Raw genomic sequence first — 27224 nt, 5'->3', positions numbered from 1 at the left:
ACACAGTTTTTTTTTGCAGGTTGCCATCAAGCAGATGCCCAAGATTAACAATGATTGTTATCTTGATATTGTAAGTTTTATGTAAATCTTTATTTATATAGTTGTCACAGCCTGACTGTGATCCCGGACTTTTATTTTGAAGGGACTGAACAAAAACTGTTTCCACCATTACACATAAACACAAACTAAATGCTGGCAAAATGTACCATCCTGATGTAGTTGTGTGTTTGTAGCCCTAATGTCGGTGTTGTAACATCCTGTTAGTTTCATTGTTTTGTTTGTTTAATGCAGAAATTTGTTTAAATGTTTAATGTTCAGTGACGCATGCTGTTCTAATATCATTACACAGAAAAGAACACCAAAAATACTTTACACCATAAGAGTTTATGACTTCTCATTCAGTTATCAGTTTAACTTCATGCATTTCAAACAGCTAAACATACCTTCTGGTTCACCTCTCACATGCCACACCAGTACACATGGAAAGTTGCCATATTTAAACTAGCATTTGCTCATCAATTACGCCATCGGGTTCTAACCTCATAGGGGAGGGAGAGAGCCTGGGATGTAAGGCTTTTCTTATATGTTTTGTCTTTATTGTTTTAAGCTCTGTACATGTTAATATATGTAAATAATATATGTTGTAGAGTTAAAATGTCTTGAAGGTTTGTTTGTTTATGCCTTGTCACCTGTTTGTAACTTATAGGTTTTCCTCTAAAATTATATGTTCCAAAAATAGGAGGAGCCAAAGCCTATAAAAGAAGCAGCATTTTAGAGTGGAGAGATGCAATCTCGTTGTTGTGTTTTTTGGTCCTGTACATCGGCATAGCCAACTTACATTAGTGTATTGCAAATTTATTTTCCTCTGTATTATATCTTTTTGTATTATTTTCTGTCTTCACTATTATATATATATATATATATATATATATATATATATATATATATATATATATATATATATACAGTATATATATATATATATATATATATATATATATATATATATATATATATATATATATATATATATATACAGTATATATATATATACAGTATATATATATATATATATATATATATATATATATATATATATATATATATATATATATATATATATATATATATATATATATATATATATATATATATATATATATATATATTTTTTTTTTTTTTTTTTTTTTCACCTGATGTAATTGTACGAGTTAAAACCACTCTGGACACTCTGGACTGTGCATTTTTGCATTTTTGTCCCCTGTCACGTATTTTACACCTCTGCCCGCTGGTACATCCTGACAATAATGTCTTATATATGACCTGATGACCCCTTTGAATAAAATTATAATTTGTTTGTTGAATGCACAGCCTTGCAAAATACACTTCTTTTGACTCGTACACTTACACAGGAGTTTGACACATGCAGTTTTGAGCAATCTCTCGCCACGAGTTACAACCCATGTAAATATCTTTGTATTCTTCTTTTATGCTACAGTTGTAAAAATGAGGGTACTCTAACCTCTTCGCACAATCTCTCGTCTCTATCTATAGGCCTCCATTGTCTCTGTAGCTTGCATGCGTTCTGGTGAAAATGCATACAATTTTTTCAGTTTTTACTTGAAAATGGTGTCATGTAAATGGACTAAAGCAGAACTAGCATACACCTGACACATTTCTACTTTAATTTAAATTAAATTATTAAAAGAGGTCAAATAAATAATAATAATACTTATTATTATTATACTTATAATATACTTATAATACTTGTTATTACAAATTAATTATTATTAAAAAAGTAAATAATTTTCCCCAAAATGAGACCGAATACATGTCTGTAAAAATATGAGGTAGGCCTACTGATTCATTTTCAGAACCACAAAAATAACAGTTTGGATGTTGTGAATATGTCTAATCAATTAATTAATTAAAATAAAACTATATATCATATATCAATTTAACAATTTAATAATGACTTAGTACTATTAGCCACATCTTCAACCAAAGATGAATTATGTATTATACCCATTATAAGCATTTAATTATTAGTAAGCATGTTTTATTATTATTATTATTAAATTGTCTCAATAGGTTTTGTCGAACAGAATTTATGTGGGCTATCCACACATCCATCCACCACACGCTGGAACATAGTATCATGCTTCTGTTCAGACGTTTATTTAGCCTAGTATTCTATTTTTTCGTCTCTTTTATTCCTGCCAATAATGAAGCGTGTTTGTTTCTGTTTCTCTGATTGGACTAGGTTGTTGTTTGCATCATCAGTATGCGACGGCGCTCCAGCAGCAATGGTAAGATGCAGGAGGGAAAGAAAAGAGAAAAAGAAAAGAAACGGGGACATTCTGATCGAGAGCACAATGAAGTAGAGATGAAGACGAGGAATAATGAATCCATCACGGTGGTGAGAAAGTTACAGTTTCTTAGGAGAAATAACCTTAACTCTGAGTGCTTTCACACTGGCAGTTTAGTTCGAAAATTGCTAATGTGAAGCTCGCGCGGATCCTGGTGGGCACCGGGGTAGTGAACCCGAGACTACCGATGGTCTGAGTTCGGTTGCACTCGAACTGTGGCGTGATTTACGTGAATGGGAAAGCAAAGCAACGCAGACTCGGGTGCGCACTTATTCAGGAAGAAAAGTAACATGCGCATGCGTTTTAACCGGTGACGATGTATTTAGTTCAATAAAACACAAATAAGGGATGATGGTTTTGATATTTACCTTTGATACGAGCGAGGGTGAGCCTACAGTGTAATCGCGCATAGTGAGTGCAGTCATTTTTGTTAACTCTGCTGTGCATAATAGCACCGAATTAATAAAAACACAATATATACTGACCGCGTTATGTTTTCTATTACCGTATGCACGTTTGTGATGACATAAGATGAACGCAAATGTACCAGGGCTCGATAGAATCAAGTTCCTTCGAAGGACGTGGACTTTAAAAGACACATGTGAAAGCCACAAAGGTCGGAACGAGCGTTGTTAGATGGGACGGTCTAGCCTACGAAGGACTGTTCTTGTCACCAAGCAACTGTGACAGCTGCCGTTGATGAGTGACTGTAACATTAAACTGTCTGAAGACAAAACAGGCTAAATATGTTCACCATGGTCCATTTATGTATTATAAGCTATATATGCTATATATGATCACATCTTAGTAAGATATAAGTCAACATTTGAACTGCTTTATAGTTTGTTTTATTATTATTATTTTTACATGTGTATCCTTAGACTTTTAAGTAAGTTGAAACTCAATAATTGCGTTTAAAAGTGTAATTCGGCAATTTCGAAAAAATCCTGTCATCACTGTCGGGCAGTGAATTCTGAGGTAGGCAAGGACGCAAAGATTCATCTGTTGTATCATTCAGCTGTATCCCAATTCAGAGGCTGCATCCCTCGAAGGCCGATTGCGGCACCGCAGCGCGACAAAGGCTGTCCCAATTTGAAGGCTCCTTCAAATGTGGCTTCCAAATGCATCCTTCGTTTCCCATGAAATGAAGGTACAACAGATGGATCCTTCAAGAGCCTTCAACTTACTTCAAATATCTAATGACTCAAATGCTGACTTATATCTTACAGAGATGTGACTTATATATAGTTTATACTCTTTATTATATACAGAAATAGACCACGGTGAACATATTGCCTAACAGATGTAGCCTCTGAGTTGGGATGCAGCATGAGTGTGAAAACAGACCAACGCTGCGGGGGGCACCGGGAACAATCACGCTCGGACTGCAGCAAACGTGCCCTGTGTGAAAGCCCTCTCTGAGATAATTTTAGTGATTCCTGCCTCAGTGTCAGCAAACATCATCAATGAAAGCCTGTTGTGTAATGACTATAGGGAAAATCTTTAATGTATTTACGTAACAAAGCATACAATTCGTATGCCGAGTTCACATTGCACGATATTCAAAGTGTTCCGATCACTGTTCCTTTCACTCTGCACGACTATCTGGGGGTAGCATTCAGTTGCTGCTATGTGCTCTAGCGACACACTGCTTGATTTTACAATAGGAAGAATTGCTGAAAACTCTGTCTGGTCCGCAAACTACGTTTCACAACCAAACACATGCGATAAGTGATTAGGAAATAACGTAAGATCACGCTTGAGACTGGAATTTTTATTGCAAATGGTAGCCCGCAAGAAGCTTGCGATCCAAGTTGTCTGTGTGCTGATTTGCAGCGAAAAAGAAAAAAAGATAATGGAGGAAATGGTTGGGGAGACATGGGGAGCAAGGATTGCGTGTTCTGCATAGAGAGTTGATATAATTGTAAAACTGTGTATGCTAATTAATTCTGATATCCTGGTCTATAATTCCTCCCCGAACTTCCTACTGTCCTGTATCTTGCTTTCTCATGGCTGTAGGTAATTGCCAATGTTATTTTCAGTCAGAATACATTTCACACAGCAGGATTTTGAATCGCAGACAGGTCCAGATATTTAGCATGCCAAATATCTCATGGGCGTCAGTGACGCATCGTAGATTCTCTCAGATTGTGTCTTTGAATAAAGTATTCAAACCCATCATCAACCGATTTTGGGCATTTGTCTGCGATTCGCTAAATATGACGGAGAGTGAAAATCAGGAGCTAAAATTGTGCAGCGTGAACTCGGCATTAGTCTTAAAGTGAAACGTCTCATACAAAAAAATACCTTTCTACTAAGAGTCACTGAGTTTGCTTTATTATTTGTTTCATTGTTATTTTAAATATAAAAGGAGGCCAGAAAGGAGACTGAGGAGCCAGAGGTTCCTCGTGAGCCTAGTGATCTGGAGGAGGGTGGACTGGACCTGAACAAGGCATTCAAACCCATCAGTGCCTACATGCAGGACCGCAAGGAGATGCTGGAACAGTGTTTTCATGTGCTGGGAGAAAGTAAACTCAAAAATATGCTGCCGGATGAACTTAAGGTATCTTTATTTTGCTGCCATTCATAATGTGTGATTACACCACTGATCAGATGAGTGTTGATGTGTGTTTGTTTTGGTGGAGTTAGCAAAGAATATAGTGTCAGAACCAGGGGTCTGTTCTTTGTATGTCTCTAACTCAGTTAGCTAGATTTGATTGTTGACGATTTGGCATGATCTTGGATTGTTTGGTTCTTCGACGCTCATCCTGGACTTGCTGTCATAGCAACAGGTCCGTTCTGTTTGGGAGCAGGCTTATTTCATGTAAACAGCTGTGACAGATATTATGGGAGTGGCTTGATGCAGCGCAGAAGATGCAGATAACTTTATCTTGACTTGACCCTTAATAAACTTTGATTAATACTTTCACATAACAAATCTGCTTAAAAATGAATTAAAAATGAACTAATTGCTAATTAGAACATTCAGTTATCACGATTAGAAGATCTGGGATCTGTCAAATCATCTCAGATGTATTAAGCAAGGTACGAAGAACGGACCCCAGATGTGGCAAAATGTGTCGATACAAAGACCATATAGCAAGGACAATATTTTCACAATAATATGAGGCTGATATCAGACCAATTTGTCATAAAAATGAAATGTGTATGATACTGGTGTCGTGTCATTTAATGCATCATAATTTTATATTGCTACGAAAATAATGAAAAATGTGAAAAGTCACTGTAAAAAATATTAATAAGGACATTTGTTTCACATTTTACTGTGAAAATGCCATGTGACTAATTAAGTCTCGGCAATGCCTATCTTAGGCACCACTGGATCACATGAATTCCCAAAAATAAAAGTTTTTTTCCACCTGGTTAGGTCACATGCTAGATCAAGGGTTTTTATTGGCTGTTATAATAAACACCCTGTTGTTTCCTGCAGGACTGTTCTTTTAATGAGATTAAGAAACTGTGCTGGGATCAGCTGCAGCAGCTCTCTGAGATTCATATGCTGGAGATTTTGGAGGGTAAATATCAGATTCATCTTCACTCTGTGTTAATTTTGGCCTGTGTCTAAACACACAAACCAAACATTGATCATTCTCTTGACATGTTTGTTGTGTTTTAAGGTTGCCTTAAAAACATTTTAATTGTTAGACATTTTATTTTGTATGATAATTAATTTTAAATGTGATTATAAGGTTAAGGTGTACTTTATTGTCCCAAACAGAAATTTGTCTTGTCCTCAAAAAGCAGTCCACTTGTCCACTGCATCACATGAATCATAAAAATCAATTACCTTTAAAACAATATATAAAAGAATGTGTATCATTTAGAATCTTTGTATGCCTCCCTTAGCATTGAATGTTCATACAAGGTCCGGATATAGAAGTGTTGATCTTTATGGCCATTTGAATGAGACGTGTTAGCCTAGACATTAACTGTGCTGTCAGGTTACCATAACATAGATTTATTCTGTATCACGTTCTCCAGGACAGCTTAATAGAACAAAAACATGATCTTGCTACTAACCATAAAGTCTGAGCCTTCTCAAAATGCATTCTCTGTTGTAACCTAGAGCACATGTTTTCAACATGGACATGCCATGTCAGTAAACAATCAGTATAAACGCCAATATATTTATATGAAGACACTTGCTTTATGGGAACATTGTGATCTCCTATTCACTTTGGATCAAAAATCATCTGTTTTCTTCATTCACATTTAGGTGGTGGTCATAACACCACTCTACAAATTGTTTGATTTCAGAGTGTTGAGATGGTATATTTAGATCTTTTATATACACTGAACAAAATTATAAACGCAACACTTTTGTTTTTCCCCCCATTTTTCATGAGCTGAACTCAAAGATCTGAGACTTTTTTCTATGTACTCAAAAGGCCTATTTCTCTCGAATATTGTTGAGAAATCTATCTAAATCTGTGTTAGTGAGCACTTCTCCTTTGCCGAGATAATCCATCCACCTCACAGGTGTGGCATATCAAGATGCTGATTAGACAGCATGATTATTGCACAGGTGTGCCTTAAGGCCAATTTATACTTCTGCGTCGAGTGTACACCGTAGCTACGCCGTAGGCTTTGTGATGCGCGCGTACCCTACGACGTACCCTGATGCGCACCTCTCCAAAAATGTAACAATGCGTCAATTCTACGCAGACCGCAAGCGCTGTGATTGGTCTGCCAGAACCTCTCCCTCAACTCAATAAATAAATAAATAAATCTGCGATAGGAGTGTGTGTGTGTCCAGAAATGGGATGATAGTTTCATCCTTATATCTGCTTTATAACACAATATTTTGTAGTGCAGAGATTCTTTAGGTTATTGAATAAATACATAGATCCGCTGTGTATAGTTTATTTATTTTCTCATTGAAACCAAAGATGTTAATCAGTGTATTGTATATCAAGAACAGGGACACATTAGGGTGCATTTCGTTTTGTGATGAATAGTCTCCGCAACAGCAATCGATTGAAGCGCTCGTCTGCACGAGCCACCGATACTGAAAACAGCGCCACGAGCTCTGCATGATTTTACAAACGCACTCCAGCGCCAGATCGCCTCTTATGTAACTACTTATCATCTAGAGATGCTTAATTTGTATTACATACAACAACTCAAGCTGTAAGAGAAGCCGCTATCTGACGCCATGACGGCTGCTGATACTCCGACAATAGGTGTTTCTCAATGTCAAGGATCCTTCCTCTGCAGGACTGGTCCTTCCAAGTCACTTCCTTCAGAGGCTAGGCGAGGCTCCTCTTTAGCATTCAGAGAACACGTAAATGGAACAGGCTAGCAAGTGCGCGTCAGCCTCATTACGTCAGTGAAAAGGTCCGTTAGCCATCAATAACGTAATTTGTATAATACCAATACGGTTGTAATTTGTACTGGCATTTAAAAGTTAAACTTTACTTATATTTACTACGGTTATAACAAATGTTTGGTAACGTAAATACTTACACTTGAAAGCATATTGCCCCGTTAACGCTCAGACTCCGCCAACATCCGATATTTTGTATAGATACAAGATAGCAAAGCTGCGCGCATAGGATTGTGGGTTATTCGCGAAGAGCGCGAAGTCTACTCGTATGCATCCTTTCCTGTATATGGCATATTTTTCGAACGAAGGACTCAGACCTTGGTTGAAATTCCGAGGATCCTCGACATTGGAACAGCCCTTCGACGGACGTCGATGACGTAGAATCCTCGGAATTCTGTCTTCCGAGGATCCTTCCTTGACATTGAGAAAAGCCTAATGTAAACAAGCTGCTTCTTCTTCGGCTTTTGCCTTGATATTCAATTCAATTCAATTCAAATTTATTTGTATAGCGCTTTTCACAATACACATTGTTTCAAAGCAGCTTCACAGAAAGTGCATTTCATAAATGTACATTGAAAAATGTTAGAAAAGAGAATGTTAAAGAAAAAATGTTAGGATAAGTTAATCAATCATGTATTATTTTAGGCCATAACAACGCTGGCGTTGAGTCGTCTCTTCACAGGCGTCGAGTCGTCTCATCACAGGTGTCGGGGCATCTGAAGTCTCCATCAGAGGCTGGATACAAACTGGAGCTGACGAACTAGTTACCTCGGGACTAGTGTCCCGAGATAACAACAGAAAAGCAGATGGGAAATAATTAGCATAGCTGCTGTTCAGAATATTAATGCTGTTGGTGCGATTTAACTGTAGTATAAAACTTAATTATAATGTGAATGCTTGGCTAAAGAGATGCGTCTTTAATCTAGTTTTAAACTGGGACAGCGTGTCTGAACCTCGAACAATATCCGGAAGACTATTCCAGAGTTTAGGAGCTAAATGTGAAAAAGCCCTCCCTCCTTTAGTGGACTTAGATATCCTAGGAATGACCAGAAGCCTCGAGTTTAGTGATCTTAAAGAGCGCGATGGATTGTAGGGCGATAAAAGATCAGTTAAATACACTGGAGCTAACCCATTTAGGGCTTTATAGGTCAGTAGCAATACTTTGTAATTGATACGGAACTTAATAGGTAACCAGTGTAGGGATGATAAAATTGGTGTTATATGATCATATTTTCTTGACCTAGTAAGAACTCTAGCAGCTGCGTTTTGGACTAACTGTAGTTTGTTTATTGAGGATGCAGGACAACCAGCTAATAAAGCATTACAGTAATCTAGTCTCGAGGTCATGAATGCATGAACTAACTTTTCTGCATCAGAAATAGATAGCATGTTACGTAGCTTGGCAATGTTTCTAAGGTGGAAAAATGCCGTTTTTGTAACATATGAAATATGACTTTCGAAAGATAAGTTGCGGTCTAATATAACACCCAGGTCTCTTACTGTAGTGGATAAAGCGACAGGACATCCTTCCAAGTTAAAGTTGTATTGTGAGAGGTTTTGTGGGCAATTTTTTGGACCAATAAGTAACACCTCCGTTTTATCTGAATTTAATAGCAGAAAATTACACGTCATCCAGTGTTTAATATCATCAACACACGCTGTCAGTTTAGATAATTTAGCGTTTTCATCTGGTCGTGATGAAATATATAATTGAGTGTCATCAGCATAACAGTGGAAATTAATTCCATGTTTTCTTATAATATTACCAAGTGGCAGCATATATATTGAGAATAGCAGAGGGCCTAGCACGGATCCTTGCGGCACCCCATAGTCTACTGATGTTATCTTTGATTTTTCCCCATTTAGACAGACAAAATGGTAGCGGTCTGATAAATACGATCTAAACCAGTTTAATGCCTGTCCCTGAACACCAGTGTAATTTTGAAGTCGATCTAATAGTATTTTATGATCTATAGTATCGAACGCAGCACTAAGATCAAGTAGAACTAGTATTGAGATACAGCCTTGGTCAGAAGCTAGAAGTAAATCATTTGTGATTTTAACGAGTGCAGTTTCTGTGCTATGATGCTGCCTGAATCCTGATTGAAATTTTTCATAGATATCATTTTCTTGCAAGAAAGAGCACAATTGAGCGGACACAACTTTTTCTAGTATTTTAGACATGAATGGAAGATTTGATATTGGTCTGTAATTTGCTAGGTTATTATGATCTAATTGTGGCTTCTTAATGAGAGGCTTTATGACTGCCAACTTGAATATTCTTGGAACATGACCTAAAGATAAAGACGAGTTAATAATATTGAGAAGAGGCTCTTCCACTACAGGTAACAACTCTTTCAGTAGTTTAGTGGGTATTGGATCTAATAAACATGTTGTTGGTTTAGATGCAATGATAAGTTTATTTAGCTCTTCCTGTCCTATGGTTGTAAAGCGGTGTAGTAGTTCTTGAGGGGCGATAATTGCGGTTGAATCATAAGACATCATTAATGATTGTACATTTACAATTTTGTTTCTGATGCTTTCTATTTTGTCAGCGAAGAAGTTCATAAAATCATTACTACTAAACTGTAACGGAATATTTTGTTCAGGCGATGCTTGTTTATTTGTTAGTCTAGCCACAGTGTTAAATAAAAACCTTGGGTTATTTTGGTTATTTTCTATTAGTTTGCGGAGATGCTCAGCCCTGGCTGCTTTTAGGGCCTTTTTATAACGTGACATACTTTCTTTCCATGCGATTCTAAAGACCTCTAAATTAGTATGTTTCCATTTACGCTCTAAGTTACGAGTTTCTCTCTTGATAACATGTGTAGCACTGTTGTACCATGGTGCTTTAGTTTTCTCTCTAACCTTTTTTAATCTAATTGGTGCTACAATTTCTAATGTACTAGAGAAAATGGTGCTCATACTGCTTGATACTGTGGGTTACCATCAACATGCCCGTGGACACTGCCTCTAGCGGTCTGCATGTGGAATTGCACATTGACGCAGGCAACAACGCAGAAGTATAAATGAAAACCAACGTGTAACTTGCACCGTAGAGGATACGGCGTAGGTCCGACGCAGAAGTATAAATCAGCCTTTAGGCAGGCCACAATAAAATTGTGAAGGAGCCAGTAATTTCATCATTACTGATGAAACTGTACCGTCGATAAATACCAATACTGTGTTATCGCCCAGGCCTAGGCAAACATGCTGAAGATCAGTGGACAGACTGCCATTTCATTATAAGTGGTTTCCTCAAAACTATTTTTTTTTTCTCAGCATACTGAAGCCTTTCCTTTATTGGCTCACTTAAGCATTGCAAACGATATAATTGAGTTGGTCCCACTAAATTTATTAGATATTTTGCAATAGTTTGAAAACATTATTTGTATGCATAAAACTAGTGATTATACATCAGTATTTTTATATTGTAGCGTACCATCACTTTTGATTCACTTGTCATTCACAATGCTGCTTGTAATTTCTGTCTGAGACTAATTGATTAATGATATTTATGCACCATAATCCATCCTGGTATCTTTATTGTGTAATGAAGGCTTTATTATTTTGTTTGTTTGTAAAGGTAAAGAGTTATCAGTCACTTCAACACCTGAAGGGACAAACTTAACAGACAGTCAGTAAGTCAAAACTCTTTGAATTATTTATTAAACTACAATTTAAACTTATTATTGAACTTTTAATAATGTGTTCACTAATATTTACAGGCAGGACAGTAATGTGGACTCAACTTCCTCTCTGAGAGAAAATCCTGAAACAGAAGAAAAACAAGGTAAATAAATCATTATGGATTAGGGCTGCAACGTTGTATAATTTTAGCATTGATACCCTGATGTGCGCATCTGCGATGGCAGTGCTGGGTAGTAACTGATTACATGTAATCTGGATTATTTGGTCAGATTCCAAAAATTAAGTACTTGTAATTAGATTATGTTACAGTTTATAATACTTGTAATCAGACTACAGTTACTTTTTATTGATTACATTTTATTCTCATAATAGCAGTAAGTAGTTATTCAAAATTATTTTTTTTCCCTTACTACTTTTTTATCTTTTAAATGTTCCTTTTTAAAAAGCCTACTTGTATACTGGTTTGTTGAACTGCAATAAAATGTAATTGCATGTAAATTTGAAATGATGTGCATTTGTACATTTGAATGTGTTTGAAAGACAAAAGCCTTCCAGAGACCGTAATACATGTTTAAATGACTCACTGAGTGAGTCAGGAGCTGATTAGATATGCAATGTTGAGAACACTTCTTAAAAGTGAAATGATTTCTGTAAATGCAGTGATCAAATGCTGTGTGGATCCCAGTTTTCAGTGATGGGCACATGACTAGTTGACTGGTCTGTGTGCAATTCCACAAACCTGGAAGACCTTCTGAATGTAGATACGCAGTAGGGTTTAATAGAAAGTAAAATATAACAAAGAAGTAGAATCAATGAATTATGAATAATTTACTGCCATTGTGAGAATAGCAAGTAATCAATAGAAACATAACTGTAGTATGAGTATTTTAAAATGTAATATAATCTAATTACAAGTACTTCATTGGAATCTGATTACGTAATCAGTTAGGGAAATATTGATTTCTCAATTTTAATCGATTCTCACTTTTACAAAACAATATCGATTCTTAAATCCCAAGAATCGATTAGTCATCCTGTTTTCAGTTAATGAATGAAATAAACATTGTAGCGCGCCTCCCATCCAAATACCTTTTTTACTATTGATATGAAACAAACTAGAAAAATTAACTCTAGAGAGGAGCATTTTGCTAATGATATGCACCACATTACATAGGCTATTCATTGTCATTTTTAATGTTCTTCAATATTTAATGCATGTATTCGGAAGCCCTGAACCGCAAAGTAAAAAAAAAACAAATCTGTAAAAAAAAAAATAATCTAGAATTTCGAGAATAAAGTCGAAATATTTCGAGAATAAAGTCGAAATATTTCGAGAATAAAGTCGAAATATTTCGAGAATAAAGTCGAAATATTTCGAGAATAAAGTCGAAATATTTTCGAGAATAAAGTCGAAATATTTCGAGATTAAAATCAAAATTACAAACGCAGCCTCATTGACGTAACACACACATACACTAGCGGCTGCAGCGCTGTATTTGAACAGGGGGATGAAAACTTTCATCATCCATCAGGTTGCCTAATTGCCCTAACGTACAGTCAATATCACTGAACAAGAGATAAAATTGAAATATAAAACATAGTGTTCAGGTTATCTTAACGTTCATGAAACGGATAGGACAGGAGTTTTCAAACTAGCGAGCACCTGCTCAAGAAGAATGATTGGTTTAGGCCAAAACTGCTGTGATTGTGAATATAATTAAATAAACCCTTTTATCACTATTATCTTGACTTGTACAGTAATATCTGCTTTATGAATATGTTTTATGACGTTCCAGTAAATTGAAAAAAATCATCCAGCTAAGTTAAATAAAAGCAGTACAAATTATATGATTAATTATAATAAATGAAGACATCCAGATTTCATCATGGATTTTATACAATTAAAACAATTATCAAATTATGGTTTCTATAGGCCTACTGTAATAAAGGATATGGCAATTAACGTTGCATTATTCATATAAATATGGAAATACCCCAAGATGGCTTGAAAACACACATAAAACATATATGATCACATCATGTGTTAATTGTCCTCATGTTTCATCAGTCAAAAGGTTTCTTCTTTTAATTGAACTTAGCTGGATGATTTTTTCCTTTTTGCCTACTGGAACGTCATAAATCATTACTTCTACGAGACCGTTTTTGGCGTTGTGTGTGAGCGTGCCCTGCGGCTTCAACCCTCAAAGTTGCACTATACATAAACTCACATGATCATCTCATTTTGGATAGGAATAATCCAAATCCGTCAGGTCACACGCTGGTCTCTCTGAATTTAAATCTAGATTTATCCACATTGACCCATAGAAATCTTTACGTGAACACGCATCTGAAAAAAGTGCGGGATTTTTAATTAGATTTTGCTCTCAGAGCAGATATTAATGAATAAGATAATTGTGAATATAATTAAATAAACCCTTTTATCACCATCACAGCAGTTTTGGCCTAAACCAATCATTCTTCTTGAGCAGGAGCTCGCAGTTTGAAAACTCCTGTAGGCCTATCTGTTTCATGAACGTTAAGATTAACACTACGTTTCATATTTCAATTTTATCTCTTGTTTAGTGATATTTACTGTACGTTAAGGGCAATTAGGCAACCTGATGGATGATGAAAGTTTTCAGCCCCCTGTTCAAATACACTTGCGGCTGCAGCGCTGTAGTGTGTGTTATATCAATGAGGCTACGTTTGTAATTTTGACTTTAATCTCTAAATATTTCGACTTTAATCTCGAAATTCTAGTTTTTTTTTTTTTTTTTATTTATTTACTTTGCGGTTTAGGGCTTCCTGTATGAATAAATCTGGCAAGTTTTTATGACAGCCACCATTTAAATGTTTATATTTTAAAAAAAACTAATTGGAGTAGAATTATGATTATGTAATTGTAAAGTTAATATTATAACTTTATTATAAAAATAAATATAATTTAGATACAAATCAGTTCATTTTTACCTTCAATATTAGTAGGCTAATGTAGTATCAACTGACTCCCATAGTTTACATCATTAGTTCAAAGATTTGTTTTCCTTGAGAAAATTTGCCATGTATTGTACCTGATATAAATCCAAAACAATAGATATTGAATTGAATCGAATCAAAAGCTTGTGAATCGAATCGAATTGTGAAATTTGTGTCAATACCCAGCCCTACTATGAGCGTTTTTCACATTAGGTGTTTTAAAAACGTCTCGCGTTTTTAGTGATTGAAATACTGCAGCAGGTGCTGTATATGGATCACAAGTGCCCAAAACGTGCATCTTGTTCACATTTTTAAAAACTGTGCTGCAGTTCTATGGCCGTTTTGCCCTCCAGGGCTCTGTGACAGTCAGGTGACTAACAACTATGATTTTATGGATTTTAGACTATTTCTAAATGTTTTAATGAGGGAAAATCAGGCTTGAATGAAAGTGTGCATTTGTGTGTATGCCAGGTGCGGGCTCTGGAGAAGACAGTGATGTTCTCAGCATCAATGCAGAAATTGACGACAGTGACATTGAAGGTCATAAAGTCATCAAAGCTGAAGAAGCAGTGCTCAGAGATGAACCTCTGCCTCCCGCCACAGTCATTCAGTCAGCTGAGCCGAAAGTGGAGCTTCAGCAGGACATCGATAGAAGCGTCAGTGAAATTCTTGCTCTGACGTCACCTGAACCCAGCAAAGATTTAAGGACAGCATCACTGGATAAATCAGACACGTTAGAAAATAGTCCCACAGCTCCAACAGAGCAGCCGTCTGCTCAGCAGCTGGAATTACTGGAGCTGGAAATGAGGGCGAGAGCCATTAAAGCACTCATGAAAGCCAGTGAGATCAAGAAGCACAATAACTGCTAATTTAAAGAAAGCCTATGGACATTTTGACTCAGAATTGCTTTAAACTGATTCTATTTTTTGTCCCTAAACACTTTTAAGTCCCTAAAATTTCAGCACATAATGGCTTTAAACCCAGATATGCTTGAGAAAATGGTTTGATTTTGATATGTGAATTTTTTTTTTTTTTTTTACAAATGTTCCAAAATAATAAGTATGACAATGAAGTACTGTAACTCACATACCTATAATACTTGTTTTCTAATAAATGTTTATAAAAATTAGTACAAAAACACAAACAAAAGAGAGTGTCAGCTCATTTTATGTTCCTTCCACAGAAAATAAATTTATAATTGCTGAAAACGATACAGTGGTGCTTGAAAGTTTGTGAACCCCATTTTCTATATTTCTAAATAAATATGTGCCAAAATATCATCAGATTTTCAAAGTCCTAAAAGTAGACAGAGAACCCAATCAAACAAAAGAGACAAAACTGATATACTTTGTAATTTATTTATTGAGAAAAATGCTCCAGTATTGCATACATGTGAGTGGCAAAAGTATGCACCTTTGCTTATCAAAGAATTTGCTGATTTTCTATCAAGAGTTAGTACTGGCTGCAGATAAAGTACTAATTTTATTTAGTACTTAGCATTTAGAGACATTCTAAACTCGATTGGAGTTAGCCAACACGTGTCAGGACCCACTCATCGTCGTAATCATACTTTAGACCTGATATCATCACTAACTGTTCAGCATTTTGCATTGAAAGCATGTTTTATTTTTTACAGTTAGATTATTGTAATGCTCTACTGGGTGGTTGCCCTGCTCGCTTAATAAATAAACTCCAGCTGGTCCGCAGTAGCTAGAGTTCTTACTAGAACCAGGAAGTATGACCATACTAGCTCGGTTCTGTCAACACTGCACTGGTTCCCTATTAAACATTGTATGCATTTTAAAATCTTGCCAATTACTTACAAAGCACTAAATGGTTTAGCTCCCCAGTACTTGAGCGAGTTCTTAACACATTATACTCCATCACGTCTATTGCGGTTTCAAAATTCTGGCCAGTTGATAATACCTACAGTATCAAAATCAACTGCACTCGGTCGATCCTTTTCCTATTTAGCACCTAAACTCTGGAACAGTCTTCCTAGCATTGTTCTGGAAGCAGACACACTCTTATCAGTTTAAATCTAGACTTAAAAACATCTCTTTACTATGGCATACACATAGAACATTATCAATTTATATTATTCAAATCAGTTAAATGATTGTTATAGGCTGCATTAACTAGGTCTGCCGGAACCGGGAACACTTCCCTCAACACCTGATGTACTGGTTACATCATTAAAAAATGGCATCTACGCTAATATTAGTCTCTCCGTTTATCACAAGGTTTACTGTTGACAGCCGTATCCGGGCCGTATCAAGATCAGATGATGGACCTGCACCTAGACGCGACCAACGCAGTCCTGAAGTGTCTGCAGAGACCGTGTCAACTAGACTCTCCGCTGTGAAGGCCTCATCGACACAACATCCAGTGGCACTGATCCTCAACAAACCCGTCTCCTGCGTGATGATTCCGATCTTCAACCAGATGGGACTGGACAAATATTCTGAATATCCCAATCTAATATGACTTCTGACTTGTAATGTTTGAGTCATAATCATACACTGTTTGTTTGTTGGCCAGAGGAGAACTAGCACCCTCCATTCTGTCACTAAATATTCAACTATATTACTGATCTGCCCACATTGTCATTATATGATAATTAAAATGAGCTGGATGACATCACTGTTTTCTCCAGAGTGGCTGTACAGCCAAATCAAATTCTGTTGCATTATTTTTCCTGTTACACTGTGAAGCTGCTTTGAAACAATCGGCATTGTAAAAAGCGATATATAAATAAAGGTGACTTGACTTTTTGTATCTGGTGTGATCTTGTGCAGAAATAACTGCAACTAAACATTTCTGGTAACTGCTGATCAGTCCTGCAAAACGACTGGGAGGAATTTTATCCCATTCCTCAGTACAGAACATTAAGTTATGTGCCAAATTTTAGATTGATATCTCAAGAAGTTAACCTTTTTTAGTGCAGTAACATACTTTGCCACTAGATGACATCCAGGATTCACTGGTGACCATATAAGGACTCTTCGATTTCCATGTATGGTTTGAGTGATTTAAAGCATATATTTTCATAATTTTCAAAATATTTATGAAGTAGACATCTTATTCAGAAGTAGTTTTAATCTTAATATTTGATTTGAATTCAATCTCTATAACACATAAAAACATACGTAAAGAACAGAGCGTGTTATAGTTTGGTACCGTATCAAAAATGGAGAATCCATTTCATTTCTTTTGAAAAACAGTCAGCAAATATGAAAACTAGAGTCTGAAAGCTTTCAAATTATATAGTTTGTCCAGATTAGATTTGGACTAAGATATTATTGTTATGAATGTGCAATCGCAAACATCCAACAGGTGAGGGGCAGTCTTAAAAATAGTGGTTATTTTATTTTCTTATAAATCATAACTTCAGATATTTATTCTTTGTACTGTGTGAAAAGTATTCATATTAAAAGTTAATTGTTTGTACCCGATTGTATGTTTTGTTTTGGTTTTTTAATAGTGGTTTTTGGGGAACTTTATTGAATCCAATTAGAGTTCATTTGACCTGCTCCAACAAGGCTGTATACCCAGAAATCGAACAGTGCAAGGTTAAAATACATCAAAAGCATGTTTGATCTATCTACTAAAGGGGCAGGTCAGATACCTGTGCCTCTTCGTTCATACCCATGATTAATATTAAAATAAGAATCAATGATAATCAAGTTATAACCATTTTCTATATTTAATAAACCAGTTCACCTATAACCTCTCTATATTTAATGAGTGATTTTGGATACAGGTCTACGTGACTTTCAGGGACTCTGGCAGTACGTTTTGGGAGTTCATTTTTAGTCCATCTCTGCAAAACGGACTTCAGGATGGACTAAAATGAACTCCCAAAACGTACTGCCAGATTCTGGAAGATGAATTCTTCAAACAGTGGTACTAGAGGATGTGGTGCTGGTCCTTCAAGAGTCACTCTCAACCTATCTGTCCATAAAGCCTATAAAAAAACCTTCTTCATGTATTTTACAACACTTCAGCTTGTGATTCTTATCTAGTGGGGGTCATTTTTTAGGATTCTTTACCTAACTGAAGTCTCTGAGATCCTGACACCTTGCACTTCTGGAGACTCCAGGTAGGTTGCAGCTTTGGAAAATGGTGGCGCTGGAGACTAAAGGGTTCCTGATGGTTTCACCCTTAATTCTTCACCTTAATTCTTAATTCTTTTGCAGTTAACAGGTGTCTTTTCTCCGCCACATGTTTTTGTCAGATCCTGCTGACCCAACGAGCATTTCACTGTCCAATGGTCATCCCTTAACTGCAATGTCTAGTATTGCATTAGTATTGCATCCTTCTCATGGGCATTTAATACTTTTTGACTTTTCAGTCTGAGTTAAATCTCTTTTTTGGCTCAATTTATCTGTAAAAGAAAACATGCCTAATAATTCTGCACACCTGAATATAAGGTGATTTTCATTTCCAGCCTTCATGAACAATTATATATCACTTATACATTATTAAATACTAAATCAATAGTAGTTATTAGGATTACTGTGGTTTGGAATTGGTCAAATGTGCCTGGAAAAAAAATATGATCAGAAAATCAACGTGCCTAATAATTCTGCACTCCCTGTATATTAAAGTTGTTTTATTAATAAAAAACTACTCTGGGCATGCCATGGATGTAACAAAACCATCTTCTGGCTAGCCAATAAAATCCTGTAAAAGGTTTTGTAAATGCACTCAAAAGCTATTCTTTGAATTAATGTAATTAAATCATGGAAAGGATTTCCATGTGATTAAATGGCTTTCTTTCAGCATTAGGCACTTTTGTTAGGCTAACTTAAATAAATTAGTTGGACCAAAACATTGCAAATTAGTTGGGCTGACACTATTAAATTAAGCTGTGCCTAACCATAGTACATAAGTTGAATCAACCTTAATAAATTAAGTTGACCCAACGTAAGTACATTAAATTGGAATAACAGAATTGCATAATGCTGAAATAAAGCAAGTTAATCATGTGGAAATACTTTCCATGATTTTTTATGTTCATTCAGAGTTATTTTTTGAGTGCATCTATGATCGATATATCTATGACCACGCTCGTATTTTGACCTCACTTAGCGGAAGTTATGGTGGAGCTCAGAGATTATCACGTTCGTCTGATAAGAGGTAAAATAATAGCATAAATACTGCTCGGTTTCTCGCATGGGGGTGAGTAAATTATCAGCAAAAGTTTATTTAAAAGTGAACTAATCCTTTAATGAAAGAGTCATGCTAAAAATAATTGACCTCTAATTCAGTGTAGTTTGTTGGTTGAAAAATTTCATAAGAAGTGGTCATAACTCAAAAAGATTGCTGCAAACTGTTGCATTATATTTATTATTATTTTTCTTGAGCCAAAACATTTGTTTTAGAGTGCATTCTGTGGACTGGCCAGGAAAATCCCCAATACATTAACAAAAAAAAAAAAAGAAAAAACCTTGCAGACCAATATTCTTAACTGAATGCAAGTTGTTGTTACTTGTCATTTAAAATAAACAATTAATCAATAAAGAACACATACAACCCATTTATATAAAAATTACAATTGAGATATTTCAAAAACAAAATGGTACATTACTACAATATTCACACATAAATGACCATGAAAAATCCTTAAATCTTTTTTAAAACAAGTGTTTCCTCTCTCGATTAGTTGTGGTCAATGTAAGCCAGGTGCCGGTCAAGGCTCTTCAGAGTCTTGCAGCATTTCCCACAGAGGCTACACACGAACGGACTCTCTCCGGCATGAGAACGCCAATGTAGGCGTAGCTTTCTCCAGTGTTTGAACCTCTTGCCACATTGAGTGCAGCTGTACGGTCTCCTTAAATGTAGTTTCTTGTGCTGACGGAGGGTTTTGCGTAGGATGAAGGTCTTGGAGCAGAGAGAGCAGCCATAGGGTCTCTCGCCGGTGTGAAAGCGTTTGTGCCTCCTTAGGGTTCTCTTGAAGATAAAGATTTTGTTACAGGTGCTGCAAACATGTAGTTTTTTAGACTGGCCGGTTGATCTTTGCAGTATTTCAGCCCTCTGGAGTTGCACAAAGCAAGGTCTTAAACTCCCCCTGAGTTGAGGCGTTAAAGAGCGATCAGACTGTTGACAGTTGTCCATCTTCTGCAAAGGTTCAAGCCCTTCCTGTGACTCCATGTTTACAAGATGGCTCTGGAGTATCTGGCTTCGTACAGTGTCAAAATAAATCCCAAATGAAGACTGATTCCAGTGAGGACACAAATCCTCTCGTCGAAAAGAGGTGCTCTGGTCTGACTCTACTGTTTCATGAAGCTCACCATCTTCAGGCTTCAGCTGAGTTTGAGTAATTTCACCTGAGGTCTGACACACTTGCGTCCTTTCTTGACATCCAATTTCTAGTTTTTCTTCTTCAGTCGTCACAGCGACATCTTCATTTTCTTGTTTAGGCTCTGGTTCAGCCGTGTCCAATGTTTCTGGCTGATGATCAACAGTTGGCGGCCCTTCTTCAGGCTTTCCGACAGGTATGTTGGGAATCTCTGGAAATGTCTGCGCTTCGTTGTCATTTATGGATAATGTAGTTTGTATCATCTCATCTTCTACAATGGCTAACTGTATGTCATCCTGTTTTAACAGTTCTGTTATTATGAGAGAAGACGCCTGCACTGGATACGGATTGAGATTTTTCATGGTGTTTGACTGGTTTGGTGCTACTTCTTGCTGTTCAGATTCCCTGTGTGTCAACTGCAAAAGAGTGACTGTGTCACTGTATTGCAAGCTCATTAATGGCTGGGACTCTTCAGATTCCACTCTGACTTCACTGTCCTGCTGAGACTATAGGACAAAGACAAATACAAATAATTAAAAATGAGATAAAATCTTATACTATGATGATGCAATTATTGTGCAAACAAAATTAATAAAGGAGTTAAATCAGATTGTACGATATTTATGGCCCTTTACATGGATTTCACTCGTCCTTTACAACTGTTGACTTAGATCTTGGGTAAAAAGCCAATGCAGACTGTGCAAAAACAAATATAATTTAAGCCAGACTGCATGCACTCTTAAAAATAAAGGTTCCAAAAGGGGCTTTTTGCTGTATAATTGATGCCATAGAATAACCGAATAATACGTTTCCGAAATAACCTTTCAGTGAATACACTATTGCATCACTAGGGGCTTTCACACTGTATAACTCAGTTATAGAAACTAGCGACCAAGGCGGTCCCCTGAGAACGTATAGGGTTACTCAATGTAACCATGGTTTCCTCATAGGAGGGAACAAGACATCGCATTAATAGTAAGGATGCACCGAATCCAGGATTCGGGTTCGGATTCGGCCGAATATTGGGCTTTTTGATGGGGTTCGGTTTCTGCCGAACCTCAGAATTTTTTTCCACTGAACCTGAACCCTAGACTTGCACTATGCGCGCCACGCCCCGCTGGTCGAACGTAATGATGCCGCCGCTGAAAGTGAAAATGGAACTCATGAACAGAAAACGTGGCAGAAGCTACTTTAAGTCAAAAGAAGGCGATTCAAGTCGAGCTACATGTTCAATATGCAAAGGCGATTTGTCTCGTGATGACAAGGACCCTAAACAACAGCCGCTGTTAAAACATTTGCGTATGAAACATCCGAGAGAATACGAGTTGTGCGTGAAGGAATCTCCAGACAGCAGCCAAAATGTATTTTATTTTACCGTGCAAACAGCCGCATATAGATCAGATAAAATATAAATGAAAATAATAAAATACATAGGCCTACACTAAATATTTTTCACTTAAATAATTGCCAAATTAAGATGAAACAAAAATACACTGAATCCGTAAGCTTTGAAGAACCGGAATCGTTTTTTTTTTGGTCAAATAAAAATAGAAGGCCTAGGTTACCTCAATCCACACCTTGTATGTTTTTTGTTTGTTTGTCTTTTAAGTAACATGTCTAAGTGATGTGGGTTAGTCTGCAGCGCAGTCCGTTGACAGTTAAATCCGCGGCAGAAAACAACTTCAATCCTTCTGTCTCCGCAGCGCGCAATCCTCGGCTGAACATCCTCCTGCGCTCTCCGTTGTGCTGTTCTTTGAAACGACAGAGGATGACTCGGGGTAATTTTTCTATAAACCATCAGGAAACAGTGGCGAGAAGAACATACGCGACAATGTTTACTTTAGTAAACTTGACTAAAACCACACTATTAAAAGCCATAAAACAAGGCTTCAGATGGCACTGATGTCCTGGGAATACAGAGATAACGCCTCGCTAGAGCGGCCAGCCTCGGGAAGCGCCGTTCATTTGCTTTCCACCAGTCAGGAGCTTGTATTACTGCTGTATTTTTCTGTCAAAATGGTCCCACACAGTACGCTTTTCCATTGCTTAATTTTGCGAGATATATCTGGTTTGTGGTTGCACATGTCGACGCGCTCCATGAGTGAACAAATAACGCTATAACAGAATATTTTTCTTAACCATGCATCAAAAAACAAACGAACAAAAAAGCATTAAAACATTTAAACCGTTTAACTGCTAGTATTAATCGGTCAAAGTTATTACTTTCGGTTAACGGTTAAAAGGTCAATAGCATCCCTACACTGCTGTGGACGTTGTTTACTTCGTTAATGTGTTTACTGTGATAATGGACTGAGGATGGGAGAAGGATTCGGTATTCGGTTTCGGCCGAATCTTAACCAGTGGATTCGGTATTCGGCCGAACCCCAAAAATCTGGATTCGGTGCATCCCTAATAAATAGTAGAGCTGCCCCCCTAATAGTCGACTAAACGTTAGTCATTAACGAGCGGTTAACGTCAGTTGTCGGGCAGGAAATCCAAACGTTCGCTTATCAATCCACTTCAAATATGGCTTATCATTTGAAACAAGTAAGTAGCAACTTTACATGGCTGCTCGCTCTAACGTTAACAGATAAATGTGCACTATTATCAGGCGGATATCCAAGTGTGTGTGCGAAGTGCAGAATTTAAAGTACAGCGCAGGGCTTGACACTACTTTTTTCCCCAAGGAGCACCTGTGATCTTAAGTTGAAGGAGCGCATTTAGAAACTTTAGGGGTATATATATATATATATATATATATATATACATATATAAAAATGCATAAATAGTTAGTTGCGTAGTAACACACTGCATAACAGATTTTGCCATACTACAGGGCTCCAGACTAACTTTTTTGCCTTGGTTGCACTGGTGCGCCTAACTTTTTTATTTAGGTGCACCAGCACAAAATTTAGGTGTACCCAAATTATTCCTTGGCTCGCGTCATCTTTAACGCCACAATTTCAAGGTCCATATACATTCATATTTATTATGTAAACGATTTTAAACAAGAATAAGGTGTAGGTAAATACTTGTTTTATTTGAAGCACAATTATACTGTATATAAAATTAAAAAGATTGCTTCACTGACCTGCCAAACTAAAACATTTTAAGCAAAATAAAACATTTCAAAATAAAAAAGTGATACTGTTTAAAGGTGCTTCCCTGAACTGAGACCTAACATTTCATGGCTCAAAGTCTTAACGGGTCCTCACTTGTTGTTGATCTGCTTACAAATGCACTGTTTCCTGCCATGTCCTGCCATGAACAGTGATGTAAACCCACTTGACTGGTAGAAAACACACAAATTTCCCCAGACTTGGGAAACTAGCAAAAAAGTACCTATGCAGCCCTTCTGAGGGGGCTTTCAGCACAGCAGGAAATATTGTAACATGTCACCATGCAGCTCTCAAGCCAGATGGAAATTAAATAAAATACAGTTTGTGTAACCAAATAATAAACGGGGTGGAAATTGGACACACTGCGTGACTTTTATTTAATAAACAAGCCTGAAATACACCGGGACTGTAATTTTGAAATGCCTATGCTTTATTATTGCAGGATGCTCTTTCAAATTCATATAAGGGATATAAAATATGCATTCTTACAACTATATACAACATATTACAATATAAACACTGTAAAGTAAACATTGTCATAATTGATTGGTCATTAGTTCATAAGCAATCGCTTGGCATAAATGTGCGCTATTCATTGATTGCAAACTGCTCTGAAGCAGTATGAAGTACTGTTGTAAGCAAACCTGTAGAACGCACAACAGCACCATGTTCAGGCTTTGAAACGTGAAGCGTTCACGTTTATTTAATTAAATCAAAGCCTTGTCAAGTTTAATAATCACGTTAGGCACTACCGCGATTAATGTTTTATTGAAGGTGTTATTGGTTCATTCGTGATCAGACTCGGACTTGTAACGCCAGTGCTCAGAAAGCCCAACATCCCGGGGCTATGTGTTTTTCAGACGGGCAACCAAAACTTATCACCAGCCTGCTGACGGGCTATCTTAAATAGTGAAATAACATTCCTTTCTTGCGCGTGGGTGTGTGTGTGTGTGTACGGTTCGCGGTTATATTCACTGATCGGGCCGGCCAAGTAATACAAAAATAACATTCCAATCAATCGCGGGTGGATGAGGGATAAATCATTGTGTTTGTTTGATAAAGATATTTTTCGAGACCTGTGAGCGTTTCTCCAGACGCTTTCAAAACTATTTCCACATGTACTGAGGGGAGCTGAAGCTCATTAAACATGCAAATCTTATTCAATCCTAGCCATAGGCATTTACTTCCAAGTCTTCAGTGCGGCACGCCCATCAAAACCGAGCTTTTTTCAGAGAGCCTCAAAACCAAGGCAGAAAATAGCCTATTACTTATTCATTATGATGTTTTTGAATGTAAAAACCACACAAACGTCAGAAGTTGACCTCAGACAACAGTATAAAAAAAAAAGCCAGTTCATGACACCTTTAAAATTATCAAATGAACATGCCTTAAAATTAAATGGTCGCAATGTCGAGCCCTGCAGTGCACTTACTGCCTTTTATGCCTTTATGTCTTTTATTTGTTTAAACTTACAATAACAAGAAAATGGTTGCATTTGTAAAATAAAGAAAACAACCGGATATGCTTTCTGTCGTCTTGGTCTCTGTGAACTGGAGCGCATCACAAAAATTAACCAAAAATACAGGCTATTTGCCTCACAGACATGAGAATTATATCTATAGAAAGCTTGAAATGTCTACTTTTAAAATGAACCAATTCAAATAGAAAATAAATAATTTAAATGTCTCCTTGCTGTTTTTTCAGACAAATTCATAATCATTACTTTCGCCGCAAGCTTTATACATATGCCCTAAGGCTAATTGTTCACTAAGGTCAATTTTTATTACCACAAAATTACTCAATTAAAATAGACCACACAAATTAAGTAAAGTAGATCACAAATGTACCTTATCGTCATTGCTCTCAAGCCGATTACTGGCACACTGTTCACCTGCAAAACAAGAATTTCAGACTAACTGCACAAAATGTATAAATTATATGAAATTGAATTCAAATGTTCATTTCTTTATTGTATTGAAGCCCTTGAATTCACTAAGATTTCAGTTATGATCAATCTTATTTAAAGCGATAGTTCACCGCAAAATGAAAGTTCAACCATTATTCACTCACTGTGGTGAGCAGTATGACCTTTTTTCTTTTTTTTGTTGAAAAGTTTGTGTGATAACAGTAAATAGTGACGTTCTTCAAGCAAAAGCATAAATTCAGAAAAAAACATAATGTAATGCTAACAACTATCTAAGAACTGTACATTTTTGACATATGGACATTACTTTGACCGTCACCGCTGATAACAGATTACACTAAATCGTAATGTAGAAATGTGTTTTCAGTAAAGCGGCTTTGAAACTGTATTGGGAAAAGCTCTTAACAAAAAAATGTGAATAGAATTGAATGAGACTACAGAGTTTTAAATTATAAAAGTGACATTAGCTGTTTTTGTGAATTTGTCTGCCTATATCAACCAAGTCTCTCTTCTGCCATTTATTCCTTTTTTATGTCCAATCCCTTACACTATAATTTACTCTGGGAATGTTTCTTAAACAGAAAAACACAAAACACTTTTTTTGTCAAAATTATGGTAAGTGTTTGCAAAGGTCCCCTACATATCACTACAGTAATATTTAACACATATGGCAGAAATTCTGTGCACAAGATCTCTTTAGTCCTGTATTGCAAGAGCTTTGCAGTCTGTAATACACAATTTGTGACGACTTTTTCATGTTTGCTTCTGTTCTTGATGAGTGTGGAAAATAATGACACCTCTTTTTACTCTCAGATGACTCTGTGTGTAAGTTACCCATACCCATATTCTATGAATAATTGGTCATTTGGAATTGGTGATGGTTTAAAGTTTTATGGAATATTTTGGTACGATTTGAATAAAGGATCACAGGACACTGGCAAAAAAGGTGATATGTCATACAGGTTTGAAATTTCATCACAGTGAGTAAATGACAGAATTCTGTATTTGGGTGAACTATCCCTTTTAAGCAATGCCTTTTGTTTGCTTTGTTTATTGTGTTACCTGGTTTATTTTAACACATTATTTTTACTGAAAACATTTAGCAGCTTAACCATAGTTCCCACCAAAATACAATAAGTACAACAATTATTAATGACCACATTTAAATACATTCACAAATGTCAAAAATTAAAAGACCGCTTTTAAAAGTTTTGTTGTTCCTTGTCAGGATAAGACACTTACAGTGTTTTATGCACATGCTGTCTGCGAAACTCTCTCTATACACTTCTGTAATTTCAACCAGCAGGACATCAAGCAACGAGCCGAACAAAGATTTCACCCGCTCTTGAAAAACGCCCAACGCTCTGACATCTGCCATATCCACCAACAGGTTTAAAACGCTATAATACCATCAAATGTGCTTTAAGCACTAAACGAAAAAAAACCGCGACTTTGGACCAAAGCGTACGTTTGAAACGACGTTCTTCGTCAGACGATGATGCCATGTGACGCACCTTCCTGATACTTACAGTCA

At 36.5% G+C, this 27224-nt stretch overlaps 2 protein-coding genes across 3 annotated transcripts; one reads left to right on the top strand and one right to left on the bottom strand.

Annotated features, from left to right (window-relative positions):
* Nucleotides 1–2279: 2279 nt before the first annotated feature.
* On the top strand, nucleotides 2280–15555 carry caap1 (caspase activity and apoptosis inhibitor 1; the record flags this gene model as incomplete). 2 transcript variants are annotated; one of them, XM_079811246.1, is made up of 6 exons in its annotated part: nucleotides 2280–2419; nucleotides 4741–4932; nucleotides 5821–5905; nucleotides 11303–11357; nucleotides 11445–11509; nucleotides 14815–15555. In XM_079811246.1, 6 exons carry the CDS (start codon nucleotides 2285–2287, stop codon nucleotides 15210–15212), a joined length of 930 nt encoding a protein of 309 aa, XP_079667372.1. In that variant the 3' UTR covers nucleotides 15213–15555. The 2 variants fall into 2 exon arrangements, with proteins under 2 accessions (XP_079667372.1, XP_079667373.1); XM_079811247.1 differs by having other exon boundaries at nucleotides 2315–2419; nucleotides 4744–4932.
* A 4105-nt stretch (nucleotides 15556–19660) lies between these two features.
* Nucleotides 19661–27187, bottom strand: LOC307118009 (uncharacterized protein). Its single transcript, XM_079803302.1, has 3 exons — nucleotides 26933–27187; nucleotides 25614–25657; nucleotides 19661–21153 (listed from the first exon to the last, which is right to left on the bottom strand). Exons 1-3 carry the CDS (start codon nucleotides 27066–27068, stop codon nucleotides 20008–20010), a joined length of 1326 nt encoding a protein of 441 aa, XP_079659428.1. The 5' UTR covers nucleotides 27069–27187; the 3' UTR covers nucleotides 19661–20007.
* Between the last annotated feature and the right edge of the window lie 37 nt (nucleotides 27188–27224).

Source organism: Gobio gobio, assembly GCF_949357685.1.
Source record: "Gobio gobio genome assembly, chromosome: 2".
NCBI classification, from domain to species: Eukaryota; Metazoa; Chordata; class Actinopteri; order Cypriniformes; family Gobionidae; genus Gobio; species Gobio gobio.
This window is presented reverse-complemented; position numbering and strand designations above follow the sequence as displayed.